This window comes from Citrus clementina, unplaced genomic scaffold (assembly GCF_000493195.1).
Source record: "Citrus clementina cultivar Clemenules unplaced genomic scaffold, Citrus_clementina_v1.0 scaffold_1, whole genome shotgun sequence".
NCBI lineage: Eukaryota > Viridiplantae > Streptophyta > Magnoliopsida > Sapindales > Rutaceae > Citrus > Citrus x clementina.
Window position 1 is genome coordinate 21139583 of NW_006263303.1, and position 17525 is coordinate 21157107.

Here is a 17525-nt window from a genome sequence, read left to right on the forward strand (position 1 = left end):
GAAATAGTAGGTCTATTGAGAAATTGAGTGTTATTGGGGTTTTGTTCGCTCCCACCATTTCTCATGAACAGTACCGTATACGTGAACAATACCGTATACATGAACAGTACCGTATACGTGAATATTGCCGTATACGTGAATAGTACTGTATGCGTGAACAATACCCGACTCTAAAAATACAACCAATAGCTCTGATACCACTGTTAGGAAATTTGTGGGTGAAGCAGGACCGCAGCTAAAATAAAATTGGAAGAAAAATAAAGAACAAGCACAAAAGAGAATACCAAAAATTACGTGGTTCGGCTTTTAGCCTACGTCCACGGACGAAGAAAGAAGGAAATATTTTACTAGTAAAAAGGAGTTACAAGTATTGTAGTATTTTAGGTCACTTCCCAAAACCCCAATACACCCAAACTCTCAAATTACTATAACAAGAACTTATAATTTCAAGCTCTCTAAACTCTCTCTAAACAATGCTAAATTACCTTATCTTAATGGAATACTACAACTCTTCATTTGCACTTCTATTTATAGCAAAATGATGGCCAAGAAAGTCAAAACCGTGTTCCTCTTTTTCAAAACTGTGTTCCTCCTTTTCTTCTTCAAACTGCTTCTTTCCATTTTCCTTTTCAAGCATTTCGGCCGGCCCATTTTTTTCTTCTTTCTTTCTTCTTTCTCTTATGTTTCTTTCTTTGGGCGGCACCTCCCAACCAAGACAACCAAGACTTTAACACTCTCAACCTTGAGAGTACTACGAATAAATGATAATAAGTTAAACAGAATGCTTTCTGAAATCCAGTTTGCCAATCTAACAAAACCGTCATGGTTTAGGGTCGATGGGAACAAATTGACATTAGAAATGAAGCATGATTGGATTCCTCATTTCCAACTTGTTGCCTTAGGATTGCGTAATTGTTATGTAGGATCCCGTTTTCCTCTATGGCTTTATTCACAAAAGCATTTACAGTTTCTATATTTAGTCAATTCAAGTATTTCAGAAATTTTTCCCATTAGATTTTTGAAATCTACTTCCCAATTAAAGTTTTTAGATCTCGGCCAAAACTAAATTCATGGGCCAATACCAAATCTAACCGAGTTTACTGAACTATTGATTCTTTCCGTGTATTAGAATAATATGTCGGGTCCATTACCCCCCATATCATCCAATCTAGTTTTCCTAGATCTTTCTAATAACTTATTCTCTGGATCAATTTCTCCTTTCTTGTGTTATAGAATCAACGAGACGAAGAGATTAAATGCTCTTAAGCTAAATGATAATTATTTAAATGGAGAATTACCTGATTGTTGGATGAGTTATCAAAATTTGAAGACACTCAAACTAAGCAACACTTGAAATTCTTACGAATTGCTTAAATATGCTAGCAGCAGAGCAGAAAACAAACAACCCTTTTTGTATATTATGATAACATGAATAATGAGTTATACACATCCTTCACATATTTATACTGAACGAGAAAAATGGTAGCTTGCTCAAAGGATAACAAAAATGAATAAAAACAAAAGATTACAGCTGCACTAGCCAATCATTGAAAACATTCTAGAAACTCCAGCTTGTAGTATTCACTGTAGATATTCCCCTGCATAACTGTTCTGCCAGCTCATTGAATACACCCCAGCTTCTACATCTGCTGGCTGCTGGATATAGCTACTCAGGTGGCATGCCAACATGGCCTTGGGGTCAACTGTTAACTCATCTTCACAATCTGAATTCTCAACACCCTCTCTCAAACTTAAGGTCTTGTCGAAGAAATTAAGTTTGCTTATAAATTGACTGAACTTGTAGTAAGGCAATGGTTTGGTTAGTATGTCTGCAACTTGATCTCTGCTGGTTACAAAACTGATTTCCAGCTCTCCTTGAGTGACTTTGTCTCTAATGAAATGAAGATCTATCTCAAAATACTTTGTTTTTTAGTGATACACAGGATTTGTGGCTATTGCTGCTGCACTTATGCTATCACTTAAAATCATTGGAACTCTTTGCATCTCGATTTCCAGTTCACCAAACAGAGAACTGATCCAAGTGATTTCAATAGTACACATAGCTATAGCCCTGTACTCGGACTCAGCTGTAGATCTTGCTACCATGCCTTGCTTTCTTGAGCTCCAAGCTACTAAATTATCTCCCAAAAACACACAATATCCACTTATCGATCTTCTGTCATCCTGATCACTAGCCCAGTCAGCATCTGTCTAGGCTATTAAATCTAGGTGTTTTGACTTCTGGAATTTTAAGCACATGTTAGCAGTGCTCTTTAGGTACCTCAACACTCGTTTGTAGGTTGTCTAGTTAGATTGTCTTGGGTCAGACATGTATTGGCTAAGCTTGTTAACAGAATATGCAAGCTCTGGTCTTGTTAGGACAGCATACTTTAGACTTCTTACAACACTTCTGTAAAATGAAGGATTGTCAAGTTTGGTGCCTTCACCCTTTTTTAGTTTCTCTATTGTGCTGAATGGTGACTCCATTCCCTTGCAATTTTCCATCTCAATTTTAGCTAATAGGTCTTGAACATATTTAGCTTGAGAGAGCAGAATGGAGTGCTGATTTCTTATGAACTGTATCCCAAGGAAGTAGCTTAAATTTCCAAGATCTTTCAGTGCAAAAGCTCCACTTAGCTTTCTTATCACTTCCTCAATACCTTTGTTGTCACTGCCAGTTACAATTATGTCATCTACATATACAAGCATAATGATTATTTCGGCACTGCTTCTCTTGAAGAATATAGAGGTATCACATTTGGAATTGTTGAATCCCTAAGAGCACAGAGCATTCTTTAATTTGTCAAACCATGCTCTTGGTGCTTGCCTCAGTCCATAAAGAGCTTTCTTGAGCTTGCATATGTGGTTTGGTCTTCTTTTATCTTCAAATCCCTCAAGTTGTGGCATGTACACTGTTTCTGTCAAGTCTCCATTCAGAAACACATTATTTATGTCAACCTGCCTCAACAACCAATCATTGTTTACAACCAAAGTTAAAATGATTCTGATTATTGCAGCTTTGACCACAGGGCTGAAGGTTTCATTAAAGTCAAGTCCTGGTATCTGCAGAAACCATTTTACCACAAGTTTAGCTTTGTATCTATTTATGGTGCCATCTGGATTTTCCTTTACTTTGTACAACTATTTGTTGTCAATGAATTTGTAGTCCTGGTCATGTGGTATTAAGGTTCAGGTTTGGTTTTTGACAAGAGCACTGTATTCATCCTCCATTGCTCTTCTCCATTTAGAATCTTCCAGTGCCACAATTGAGTCGGGGGGTAAGGAAGTTTGAGATTGAGTGGATGTTTGATAAACTTTAGGTTTGAAAATCCCTGCTTTGGACCTTGTGATCATGGGATGTAAGGAGGCTTGAGTGTTTGGTTCTGTTATACGAGGCAAGATACAGTTTTCTACTGAGGAGTTTGGTGAGAGTTGAACAGGTGAGTGGTTGTCTGATACAGTGTTGAGGTTCAAATTCTGACAGGCTTCATCTTAACCAAAGCTTGGGAGCTGTTATGACTTTCCAGTAGTGGCTTGAGATTGACTATAAGCTGCCTTTTGCTGTTTTGACTCAAGGGGAACACTGGTGTTGAAAGATACAACTTGAAATTTTTCAAGAACTGTGGGGGAATCATTTTGGTCAGTGAGCCTGTGTTTGCAGAAGTTTGAGTCATTTTGAAAAGGGAATGAATGTTCATTAAATTTGACACTGGCTGAAATGTAGATTCTTTCTGAATGATGCATGCAAATGTAACCTTTGTGATTGATGTTAATGCCTAGCAGTATGCACTTAGAAGTGTGAAAATCAAACTTATGCTTGTTGTAGGGTCTTAAGTATGGATAACATTCACAACCGAAAACTTTAATTTGGGAATAATCTGGTTTGGTGAGATGTAGCAACTCAAATGGAGTTTTATTTTCAAGAGTGGGTGAGGTTAATCTGTTTATGATATAGGTAGCATAGCTGAAAGCTTCTTACCAATATTTCAAAGAAATTTTTGCTTGAGCTAGTAATGTTAGGCCAGTTTCCACAATGTGTCTGTGTTTTCTCTCCATTTTTCTATTTTGTTCATGCAGATAGGGGCATGAGTGTCTTAAGGCTATTCATTCTTTCTTGAGAAAGGGCTCGAAGGTTTTAAACTCCCCACCCATGTCTGTCTGTAAAGCCTTGATTCTTAAATTTAACTGGTTTTCTACTTGGTTTTTAAACACAATGAATGTGTCAAGGGCCTGTGATTTTGTTGTTAAGGGAAACAACCATGTGTATCTTGTTTTGTCATCCACAAAGGATATGTAATATCTGTGCCCATGAGTAGATGGAATAGGTGCTAGCCCCTAGAGGTCACTGTGTACCAGTTCTAAGGTTGTGCTGGTCTTGGTTTCAATGCTTTTAAAGTTCAGCTTTGATTGCTTTCCATACTGACATGCATCACAAAATAAAGGAAAGATATTTTTATTGAAGTTGAGCTGATTACAAGATAAAAGAGTATTTTTCAGAACTGACTCATTTAGATACCCCAGCCTAAAGTGCCAAAGATCCATTTCATTTGTTCTAAAATTCCTACTGCTTGTGTCAGCTCTACTGGACTTAACAACATTGGTACCTAAAGACTCATTACTACCAGCACTGAAATTAAAACATGTCATTGATATTGGATTGCTAATGCAACTTATTGACTCAGGTATTGAAAATGAAGATAACTTAGCAGCATATGTGACCTTGTTACCACTCAAATGAGTGGGCATGCATAGCAGCTCATATAATCTATCTCTAGCCACTCCTTTCACCAGAATTCTCCCTTGGCTCTTGACCTTGATGAAGCAAACAGATTTTTGAAACTCAACATCAATATCATTATCATGAAGCAATTTGGAAACACTAATGAGATTTTTGATAATATCAGGTACACATAAAATATGATTTAATTTAATGTGTTTGTGTGGACTGTAAGTGGGCAATATAGATTAACCAATGTGAGAGATGTGAAGTTTGTTACCATTACCGACAGTGAGCTTGTCATTACCTTGGTACTCTGAGTTCAGGTTCATGTTTCCAATGGCATTGGTCACATGATTTGTGGCACCACTGTCAAGGTACCAGGCATTGCTTCTTTGTCCTTCTGCTGTGGCCATGTAGGCTCCTCTTCTCCTATTTGGCTGTGGCACATAATTTTTCTTGAACCTATGCCAGCATTCAGCAGCTGTGTGACCCATTTTGAAGCAGATTTGGCATGGACCCTTTGATTCAGAGCCTTCATTTTCTGCAATAGCTTTGCCTTTGCCTTTATCTTGAACATTTTGATTCCCCTGACCAGGACCACCATTACCACCATTTCTAGAGCTGCCACCAGGATTTCTGAAAACTATCCCAAGTTGTTGCTGATTACTAAATTTTTCACCATTGCCCCAGTTCCTTTTGCCATTTCTCATCTGTGTGAAATTAACCTCAAGTGTCCCTGGACTGAGATTTTGCTCAGTCCTGGTTTCTTGGCTGAGGAGCATGCTATAGACCTCTGATAATGAGGGAGTTTCTGGCATAGAATTAATGTTAATGACAACAAAGTCATATTCAGATCATACTCCAGTTAAGACACACATAATGAAGTCCTCATCATTCATATTATTTCCAGCTGCTCTAAGTGTATTTAAGATAGTTTTCATTCTGGAGTAATATTCATGAATTGTAAGAGAGCCCTTTTTAGTGGTTTGAATATGTGTACTCAAATATAGGATTCTAGCTCTTGTTCTTACACCATACTGATTGGTAAGAGTTGTCCAAACTTCATGTGCAGTAGAACAATCCACCACAGTGCCTAGGACACCCTCACTGAGTGATGAGAGCAACCAGTTCAACAGAATATGATCTTGTTTCTTCCAGATTTGATATTCTGGATTTTGGTGGGTAACAACAGTTTGGTTAGGTCCAGGACTGGTGAAACATCTAGGGGGACAGGTATAGCTTCCATTTATGAAGCCTTCAAGCTCATTGGCTCGTATGCTGAAGACCACTTGTGATCTCCAGAGCATGAAGTTGTTCTGTGTTAACTTGATGGGAGTAGTGAACACATATGTGTTGCTGGTGATATGTTGGGTAGGAGATAGGTTCATTATGGTCACATTTCTGGTGTTATTGTTTGGATTCTGATTGTCGATATTTTCAGGTTGGTTTTGATTCAAGTCATTTGGTTGATCATCTGGATTTTCCAGTGTTTGATTCATGTTTGTTTGTGAATTTTTGCTGCTTTCCATAGCTCAAAAGTGGCTCTAATACCAACTTGAAATTCTTACGAATTGCTTAAATATGCAAGCAGCAGAGCAGAAAACAAACAACCATTTTTGTATATTATGATAACATGAATAATGAGTTATACACATCCTTCACATATTTATACTGAACGAGAAAAATGGTAGCTTGCTCAAAGGATAACAGAAATGAATAAAAACAAAAGATTACAGCTGCACTAGCCAATCATTGAAAACATTCTAGAAACTCCAGCTTGCAGTATTCACGTGTAGATATTCCCCTACATAACTGTTCTGCCAGCTCATTGAATACACCTCAGCTTCTACATCTACTGGCTACTGGATATGGCTGCTCAGGTGGCATGCCAACATGGCCTTGGGGTCAACTGTTGACTCATCTTCACAATCTAAATTCTCAACAGCAACAACAAATTTACTAGTAATCTTCCATACTCAATGGGTAGTCTAACTTCTCTTGTTTGGTTTCATCTTGGCAAAAACAAACTGTCTGTGGATATACTTGTTTCTCTTAAAAATTGTACAACATTAGAGTCACTTGATGTTGGTGAAAATGAGTTTGTGGGTAATATTCCGACATGGATTGGAGAAAGATTTTCAAGAATGGTTGTACTCATCCTTCGTTCCAATAAGTTTCATGGCCCTTTACCCACAGGATTATGTGATCTACCTTTTCTTCAAATATTAGACATTGCGGACACCAATCTCTCTGGGGCTATACCAAATTGGATTAATAATCTCACAGGCATGATCACGTCATGCTCTTTTACACGCAGTGTTCAGCAATATCTACCACTTCCTATAGACGTGGGTGTGATTCTTGTAGAGAAGGCTTTCGTTGTGAGCAAAGGGGAAATGGTTGACTATGAAGATATTCTTAATTTGGTAAGGATGATAGATATTTCTAGGAATAATTTCTCAAAAAAGATTCCTTTGGAAGTGACAAATCTTAAAGCACTACATTCATTGAATTTTTCGTACAACTCTTTCACTAGAAGAATTCCTGAAAGTATTGGTGTCATGACATCATTGGAATCCATTGATTTTTCTACAAACCAACTTTCGGGTGAAATTCCAGAGAGCATGTCAAGTTTGACATTTTCAAATCATTTGAATTTGTCCAACAACAACTTGACTAGGAAAATTCCTTCAAGCACTCAATTGCAGAGCTTTGATGTATCTAGTTTTGCTGGCAATGATCTCTGTGGAGCTCCTATTCCTAAGAATTGTACTGAGAATGTTTCAATTTTTGAAGATGAGAATGGAGATGAAGATGAAGACGAAGTGGACCACTGGTTGTATGTAAGCGCGACCCTTGGATTTGTGGTGGGATTTTGGTGTTTTATGGGCCCTTTGCTTGTCAGAAGAAGATGGAGGTACAAGTATTATCATTCCCTGAATCGCCTTGGGGACAGATTTGTTGGTGCCATAAGAAAATGTTGCTAGGTTTTCTCTATTTCTTAGTTGTTCTGCTTCCAAGTATTATTTGAAATAAACGAGTGGCCTTTTATTTGTTTTGTGCCTGAAAGAGAACACTCGTGTGAAATAATTTTAAACAAACAGGACGATATTACAAATCCTAGGAGATCATTTCGACTCAAAAAAATTAATCCTGATAAATCAAAAGTGAAAAGATTTTATTGTATGGACAATTCACCACGTATAAGCTCATTGATTTCTAGATTAAAAAAGATCATAAATCATAACATTGTATCAAAATGTTGATTCGTAATACGATATTTAAAACAAAAATGGAAAGAGAAAAAGATATTCGTAATAAATCACAACAGTTTTTTTTCCCAAGTGCATCTGCTTGTTGGAATAATCATTCCATTCCGCAGTCTCTGATCCAAAATTTACTCAAGAGGGGATATTATATTCTCGTAACAAACAAAGTCACATTAACAAGCAACATGAAACTTTGATAGAGAATTAGAAAAGTTTCTCACATTAACAACCAACAGGAGGGTTCCCTACAAATTTCATTTTATGGAATATTTTCAATGCAACACTGAGATTCACAACTATTTGAGTAAACAACTATTTGGAATACTTCCCTCCAAATTTCATTTGAATATGACAAAAATGGCATGTAGGCACCACCCTTCTAGAAGGTGGGCCCACCCATTTTGAAGATGAAAGTATTACTTCCGTCTTTGATTGGAAGAAAAGAAAAAGTGGAGAAAGAAGGAAAAATGGGTGCCGGGCCGAAAAGGGCAAAGAAAAAAAATTAATAAAATAATAAAAATAATATATAATTGATGAATAGTGCCAAAACTTTCTCTATAAATAGAAACGAAGAGAATGAGCAAATTCATTCCATCGAGAGAGAAACATTTCCTTCCTTTAGAAAGTTGAGAGTATTAAGAGTTTAATAAACTCTTGAGTGATTAGTGTTTTGAGAGTTTGGGTGTATTAGAATTTTGAGTAGTGAGCTAAAATACCACAATACTTGTAACTCCTTTTCACTATTAAAATATTTTCCTTCTGTCTTCTCCCGTGGACGTAGGCTAAAAACCGAACCACGTAATTTTCTGGTGTCCTCTTTGTGCTTATTCTTTATTTTTTTCAATTTTATTTTAGCTGCATGTCTGCTTCACCCATCAATTTTTTAACAGAAACATTTTTTTTGGAAATATTTCTTGCGAAGTCTCATAGCTCCAGTACTGTAAGCTTCTTTGACATCCAAATTTCCAGTCATGTCATTCAATATCTGAAAAAGGTATAAAAGAAACAAAAGGAAAGAGAAAAGAGAATTAATGAATGAGATGAAGGACAGAATGGCGTATAACCAAACAAAATTTCTCAGGGCAGTGTTCATGGCAATGCAATGATTTTTTCCTTGCCATATAACACTAATGGCATTATTAGCAACCCTGGGAGGTTGCCGAATATTCATGAAACTATCAAACGAATTTGAAGTTTTTAACGAATTAAAATCATTAAAATTAAATCATATTACGATTCATATGAAATATTTCTGTAAAACTTGTTAAATGTGAACTTGAATAAGGAATTTATGAAGGAGACGACTTTGTCATTTCAGGAATTCAATAAGAAACGATAAGGCAATCAAACAAATAACACTACCATATGACAACAAGTTTTTATCATGTGAAAAGCTTAAGTAATGCACGTGACTTATACGAGCATCAACAGGATCAAGGTTTAGTTAAACGACAGCTGCTGATGCCATTTCAATCTGAAGAGCTGTTACAGACGGTTAGACTTGGCGGAAATTTTCTGGGTCAGAATAAGAGCTAGCGTGCAGTATACATATCTGGATCTCCTTGGAGTTGTATATAAAGTCTTCAAGGCCATACTTAGTTAAATATTGTTCCTTGTATTAATCTCTTTAATACTTGTAATCTGTTAAGCATAAAAGAAAAACTATGGCTTCTGTTTCTCAAGAGGATGTAGGCTGTCAAGCCGAACCTCTATAATTCCTTTGTGTTCATTCCAATTTTCCCTTCTTTAAATCTCTGTCTATGGTTAAATATCTTTGTTCTATTTTCTGATTTCTATATTGATCTTTCATTCTTGCCGTAATAAGATCAATGTATGGTGTTTTTCTTGGGTTAAAGAATTAAGTTTTCTCACTCTTAATTGTAACAAATTAGTATCAGAGTTCACATCTCTGAATCTTGTGAGCAAGAATGGCAACACTGAAGCTTGATGTGGAGAAGTTCACGGGAGAAAATGACTTCCATCTTTGGAGACTGAAGATGAGAGCGTTGTTGGTTCATCAGGGAATTGAAGAAGTGCTGGAGGATCCAAGAGCCTCGAAAAAGATCATCAAAGTCAAAGATGAAGACATGCAAGAAGCCATGGACAAAGCTCACAGCACTATAATCCTAAGTCTAGGAGATTGAGTACTAAGAGAAGTGGGAGACCAGACAACAGCTGTAGGCCTTCGGAAGAAGCTAGAGGATTTATACACAAAGAAATCTTTGACAAAAAGATTGAGTACAAAGAAAAGGCTCTACACACTTCAAATGGAAGAAGGCAGCTCTTTAACTACTCACATTGATACTTTTAATAGGATCATTTTAGATCTAGAAGACATTAATGTGAAGATTGAAGACGAGGATAGAGCCATTATTTTGTTATCTTCATTACCACATTCTTATGAACATTTTGTTGACACTCTCTTGTATGGTAGACAATCTCTGGCTATACAGGATGTTAAAAAAACTTTGAGTTATAAAGAAAGCTCCAAGAAATTAGAAACGAGGGATGGTGAATGGTTGACAATAAGAGGGAGATCAGAGAAGCGAAATGGCTGGAAATGAAAAAAGAAAGGAAGATCAAAGTCTAAGAACAAGACATTGAAGTGCTTTCACTGCCACAAGGAGGGTCACTTGAAAAGGGACTGCCCTGAGAGTAAGATTAAGCCTAAGGATGCTAACTACAGAAATGGAAATGTTGTTGTTGCCTCTGAGATTCAGATGAGGGATATGACTCTGCTGGTGTTCTGGTAGCCTCAAACATGCAAACTGAAGGTAAATGGGTTCTTGACTCTGGCTACACCTATCACATGTGTCCTCATAAACACTTATTCAGTAGCTATCAACCCTTTAAATGAGGTAAATTCTTGATGGGAAATAATGCTTCCTGTAAAGTCATTGGTATTGGCTCTGTTAGATTGAAAATGTCTGATGGTATAATTAGAGAACTTGATAATGTAAGGCATGTTCCAGAGCTTAAAAGAAATCTAATTTCTCTAAGTATGTTAGATAAGGCAGGGTGTTGTATCATACTTGAATCAAGCTCCTTAAAGGTTGTTAAAGGGTCTTTGATACTGATGAAAGGTGTGATGCAGCATGGTTTATACATACTACAAGGAACATCAATAACTGAAGATGCTGGGGTAGTAGAAAACCAAGAACAAGATAAGACATTATTGTGGCATTTCAGGTTGGGTCATGTAAGCGAAAGTGGGCTGAAAGAACTAGAAAAACATGGAGCTCTAAAGAGTGATAAGATAAGTACTGTTGGGTTCTGTGAGGAGTGTGTCCTAGGAAAGTCCTCAAGAACTAGGTTTAAAACTGCAGTACACAATACTAAGGGTACTTTGGATTATATTCACTCAGATCTGTGGGGACCAGTACAGATTGAATCTCTAGGTGGAGCTTGTTATTTTTTGTCTATAATAGATGACTTCTCTAGGATGGTATGGGTGTATCCATTAAAGAGTAAAGATCAAGTTTTTGATAGATTCAAAGCCTGGAAAATCTTGATTGAAACTCAAACTAATAGGAAGGTTAGAAGGATTAGAACTTATAATAGACTTGAGTTTTGTAATAAATAGTTTGATGATTTGTGTGAAAAGAATGGGATCCTAAGACACAAAACAGTTAGGCACACACCACAACAAAATGGCTTGGTTGAAAGAATGAATAGAACATTAATGGAAAGAGTTAGATGCATGTTATTTCATTCAAAGTTGCCAAAAACATTGTGGGTTGAAGCTTTGTGTACAGTTTGTTACCTGATAAATAGATGCCCCTCAACTACAATAGAATTTAAAACACCTTATGAGGTTTGGTCATGAAAATTAACTGACTACACCAAGTTGAGAATTTTTTACTGTTCTACTTATGCTCATATTAAGCAGGGCAAGCTTGAACTAAGGGCATTGAAATGTGCTTTCCTAGGGTATCCTAGTGGAACTATGGGTTACAAGCTGTGGTGTGTTGATCTTAAGCGCCCTAAGTGCATAATAAGCAGGGATGTAATTTTCAATGAGTCCGAGATGCTGAAAAATCAGACTTCTGTACAAAGCACAATTCAGAAAATTCCAGGGGCAGAGACACCTCACTTTGAGGTAGAGCTATCAAAAACTAAGGATGGTCAGAACACAAGTCACACTAGAGAAACTCAAGGCTCAGAGGGGACCACTGCTCAATGACCAGAGCACACCTCAATACAAGATTATCAACTTACAAGGGACAGACAGAAGAGACAGTTAAGGCACCAGAGAGACTGAGATATGCTGACTTAATAGCATATGCCCCGACAACAGCACAAGAGGTTGATCAAGAGGAGCTAAAAACTTATGAAGAAGTTATAGCAAGTAAAGAATCAACTCAATGGATCAAGGCCATTGAAGATGAGATGAACTCTCTAAATAAGAATGGCACCTGGAAATTGATTTAGAAACCAGAAGGAAGGAAAGTTGTGGGCTGCAAATGGGTCTACAAAATAAAAGATGGAATCCCTGATATTGAACCCAAGAGATTCAAAGCAAGGTTGGTAGCAAAGGACTTTACCCGAATGGAGGGGATTGATTACACTGAAGTCTTCTCACTAGTAGTTAGACACACATCAATAAGAATTATTCTGTCACTGGTAGCTGTTTATGATATGCATCTTGAACAATTAGATGTGAAAACAGCCTTCCTCCATGGTGATCTACAAGAGGAGATTGTAATGTCACAACCTGAGGGCTTTGTGGATGCTCAACACCCTGATTGGGTTTGCTTGCTGAAAAAATCTCTTTATGGGCTCAAGTAGTCTCCCAGGCAGTGGTACCTGAAATTTGACAGCTACATGCAGGAACTGAACTTTCAGAAATCTAGTTATGACTGTTGTATATATCTCAGAAAGACCTATGGAGAGGAAGTGATCTATCTTGTCCTATATGTTGATGACATGCTTCTGGCCAGTAAAAACATGAAGTTGATTGATCTGCTGAAGCAACAACTTATAAATAAGTTTGACATGAAAGATCTTGGCCCAGCAAAAAGGATCTTAGGTGTTGAAATGATAAGGAACAGAACAACCAGGTCATTGTTTCTATCTTAAGAAAAATATGTCAACAAGGTTTTAGAGAAGTTTGGGATGTTGAACTGTAAACCAGTGTCTACTCCAATGGCAGCTCATTTCAGGTTATCAAGTCAGCAGTGCCCAAGCACTAAATTAGAACAAACTGAAATGTTGAAAACTCCATATGCTAGCTCAGTGGGCTACCTAATGTATGCAATGGTCTTAACAAGACCTGATTTGTCATATGATGTAAACCTAGTCAGCAGGTTTATGTCAAATCCAGGGAAGGAACACTGGAGGGCTGTGAAATTGATACTGAGGTATTTAAGAGGGACTACAAGCTATGGTCTGTTGTATAGAGGGGAGAGAGCTAACTACAATCTGGTTGAGGGTTTTGTTGACTTTGACTATGCAGGAGACCTGGATAATAGAAGATCACTCACTGGTTTTCTTTTCACACTTAATAGCTGTACAATCAGTTGGAAAGCATCACTCCAAAGTGTAGTGGCCCTATCTACAACAGAGGCAAAGTATTACAGCTGTTGCGGAGGCCTTCAAAGAAGCAATATGGTTAAGGGGCATGATAAATGAATTGAGGTATGAGCAATCATCCATAACAATTCTATGTGACTGTCAAAGTGCTATCAGTCTTAGCAAAAACCAAGTCCACCATGAAAAGACCAAGCACATCGACATTAAGCTCCATTTCATAAGGCTAGAAGTCTCTAAAGGCACTGTGAAGCTTGTGAAGATTCATACCAATAAAAATGTTGCTGATATGTTGACAAAATATGTCCCAATGGCTAAGTTTGAGCACTGCTTAGATTTAACTGGCATCTGTAGAAAATGAAGATACAGAAGCTTGAGAAGAATAAGCCATAGGAGTGCTGTGATTCAGGTTCAAGGTGGAGATTGTTAATGTAAACCCGAATAAAGAATTTCTGAAGGAGACGACTTTGTCATTTCGGGAATCCAATAAGAAACGACAAGGCAATCAAACAGATAACACTGCCATATGACAATAAGTTACAGCACTGGGCATAATCCTTATGTACCCTCAATTTTCGCATGTTGGATGTTTTATACCTAAATGTAACTTAACAATGACAAATTGTTATGCTAACATCAGATATAGCATTACAGGTTTTAAATTCTAATTACCCTACAAGGTGAATCCCTATATCTAGTTCATCACTAATTTTATATTAAGTGTGGCCCTTTCCGAATCAAGTTAAACTCAACTTGGGAAACTCAATTTGAAACCAAGTATTGTTCTGATATGTTCCATTAAGACATGCCTTTTTTAGGCTCTTTCTTAGTTTGTACCACTAATTGGGTGGTCAGTCAAAATAGTGAATTGAAATAAATATTATCAAAATAACGTGCTATAACAAACATGCAACAACATAGAATATCAGTCAATTAATTATCAAGTTTGTTTATCACTCAACCATAAGTAAATTTAATTCATAATTTAAAATAAAACAAGAAGCAAAATAGTTTCAGTCATCAAACAATCTATCATAACAAGATAAAAGCAAGAGAACAAAAAATAAGAGTAAGATCCGCGTGATGTTCTTCTTGAGTCCTTTATTGCAATCGCCAATTCTCTCTCTTGATCTTTTTTTTTCTCTTGTTTTGTTTCTCTTTTTTTTTCCTCTAATGGCGACCTCTATTTTCTTTGTATGTGTGCTCCTTTTATAGCTTATGATTAGGGCAACCAGAAACCTAGTGCCTGCATCTTCCAATTTAGAAAAATCCAACTCGCAATCTTTTAAGTATCTCGCACAAAATCTTCTTTGTCATTGCTCCAGGGTTGCTACAGCAATAATGCTACAATATTGGCTCTACATTGTTCCATACTTATTTTAATTCTTCTCTAACCAAGTTTTTCCTTATCTTTACAAGCCCATTACAGCCGCATTTCTTCCGGTCACCTGCAATTATACATATGGTCTAAGCACACAATTTATTCTAAATGAAACAAAACTTATTAAAAGTAAACTACAATTAATGTTTATGCAAAACATTACTAAAATGCAATAAAAACATGTCATTTATTCTCTAAGTATTGTTGATTCAAGTCTACAAATGTCATGATAACTCTCATTTCATGGAGTTATCAGTTACCGAAAAGGCGAGGAGTAGTTTCTCATGTTATCATGGCTATTGATTATTTCATGAAATGGGTGGAAATGGTCAATTGACTGATATAGCAAGATCACGAAAAAGAAGACAATTGTTTTGTTTGAAGGAACCTTGTGTGTAGGTGTGGAATTCCTCATACCTTGATCATAGACAATGGTAGGCAGTTCAACAATTACAACTTGAAAGAGTTTCATTAGAACCTAGGTATAGAGCTAAAAGTTTGCTAAGTAGCTCACCCGAAAGCTAATGGGTAGGTGGAAGTTGCAAATAAAATCGTAAAGAAGCTCCTAAAAACTCGATTAAGGAAAAAGAAGAGGCATAGTTAGATGAATTATCAAGCGTGCTATGAGCGTATAGAACAACTCACGAGACTGTGATAGGAAAAACATTATTCGCCTTAATGTTTGGTCACGAGCAGTGGCCCCTGCAGAAATTAGGATGACTATCCATCTAACAGAGTATTTTAATGAAGAGGAAAATGATAAGTAAATCTACTTAAACCTAGGCTTAGTAGCCAATAAGAGTTAGTTCGAATCGAGAATGGTAGCAGCTTACCAACAGAGGGTTGCTCATCAGCCTTGATTCTTGCTCTTGAAGTATATTTCTCCTTTATTTCTTTTTGGTTTTTTATCTTGGTTGACGGCTCTTTTTTTCCTTTGCTCGTGTGCCCCTTTTATACCTCAAAATTAAGATAAATGAAAGTCTAGGGTGGACATCTTCTAGATTAGGAAACTATATATTGCAATATGATAAGTGTCTCGAGCGAAAATCTTTTCTGTCAATGCTCTAGGAATCTTACAGCAATGGCTATAGCATTTGCACAGTTCCAGGCTTGCCTGAATTCTTTTATAGTCATGTTCTTTTGTCCTTTTTGAAAGCTCATTCCAACAACATCCTTTCCTTGAAATTTGAGCTTCCGGTTACCTACAATTATACATATGTTTTAAACACACAATTATTCGAAATCAAATAAAATTTATTAAACTTAAACTAAAATGGATGTTAATGCAAACTATCATTAAAATGCACTAAAACACATCAATTATTCTCTAAGTAATCTTGATTTAAGTCTAAAAATACTATGATAACTCTCATTTCATAGAGTTATCAGCGCCCCTCTAACTAGCTATTGTGAGTGCAAGTGATCTAGCTTAGTGAGTTTATGGTCAAAGTTATCTGCTCAAGAGGGATAGCTAGCGTTGATTCATTTCCCCGACAAGCAAAATTTAAGTGTTGACATGGATACTTGGTTGCAACTCTATTGGCCCGATTCTTGCATCAACACTAACCATTCCATTCTGCAGTCTCTGACTCTGATCCAAAATTTACACGAAGGGGATATTATATTCTCGTACCAAATAAAGTGTCTATTAATAAGCAAAAGAGAAGGCTTAACTATTCTCTATTATGCAACGCTGGCATATGTTTCCCTCAAAAATGTTGATCATACTCTGCGGTGGTCTTACGTCCTAACTCCTAAAGTGTTCAGAAAGTGGGATCCTGGCCAGACTTAAGATGTTGTGTGTGTGTGTGTGTAATATCTTCCTTCATTAGACAATTGCATAATGCAATACCAAAACATATACCCGGAACAGAGTTTATAAATATGTTAATCTTTTTAAATTTGATGAATTGAAGATAAATTGGTTCAATTTAATGAAAAAATCGAAAAAAAATTAACAATAATCACCTAGAGTGCGCACTGCGATTTACATAATTTGACTTTTAACTTACGTTCACTTATGAAGATATACAATAAGAAAAAATTTCATTAGTAAAACGGAGAACAGAAAGCTAAGGATAAAATTGATCAAACTTGAAGTGTGTTTTTTTTTTTGTGTAAAAAAAGCTACTTTGCCTTGTAAGATGTGCCAAAAGTGTTCTTGAGTGCCAAATTAAAAAACTCTGTGTTTTGATGCAGTTGTTTTATATAATTTACGCCTGCCCTTTCACCTCGAAAGTTTTTTAGCACCATCACCTAGGTGAACTAGAACTAATGCTGTGACATGAATAAACCACCAAAATTTCTCCTCTTTAATTTAGCTTAAATGGAGATCATATAACCACAAAATTACTAAAACAACACTTTACCTAATATTTTGATTTTTCATAATTCCATCCCTGTCAAATTTCTTATATTATCTAGTATTAATTAAGTTCAAAAGTCTCCCTAAGTTACAGCCCGTGAATTTAAACAATCCAACCAGTTACTACTTTTCCACAAATTCAATGTCATCTATTGGATTGGGCAAGCTATAAGTTACATCAAAGGTAACTTAGTAATTGCCTAAGTTCAATCTTAATATTTTTGTTCTACAAATAATGTACAACTGTCTATCTACTAGTCC

General features: G+C 36.5%; 1 protein-coding gene across 1 annotated transcript; it reads left to right on the top strand.

The window, feature by feature from the left end:
- Window positions 1-6699: 6699 nt before the first annotated feature.
- On the top strand, window positions 6700-7707 carry LOC18054697 (receptor-like protein EIX2). Its single transcript, XM_006452135.1, has one exon. It carries the CDS (start codon window positions 6700-6702, stop codon window positions 7705-7707), a length of 1008 nt encoding a protein of 335 aa, XP_006452198.1.
- Window positions 7708-17525: the final 9818 nt, after the last annotated feature.

Coding starts and splice junctions, on each gene's coding strand:
- LOC18054697 (XM_006452135.1), top strand. CDS start 6,700: ATGGGTAGTCTAACTTCTCTTGTTTGGTTTCATCTTGGCAAAAACAAA.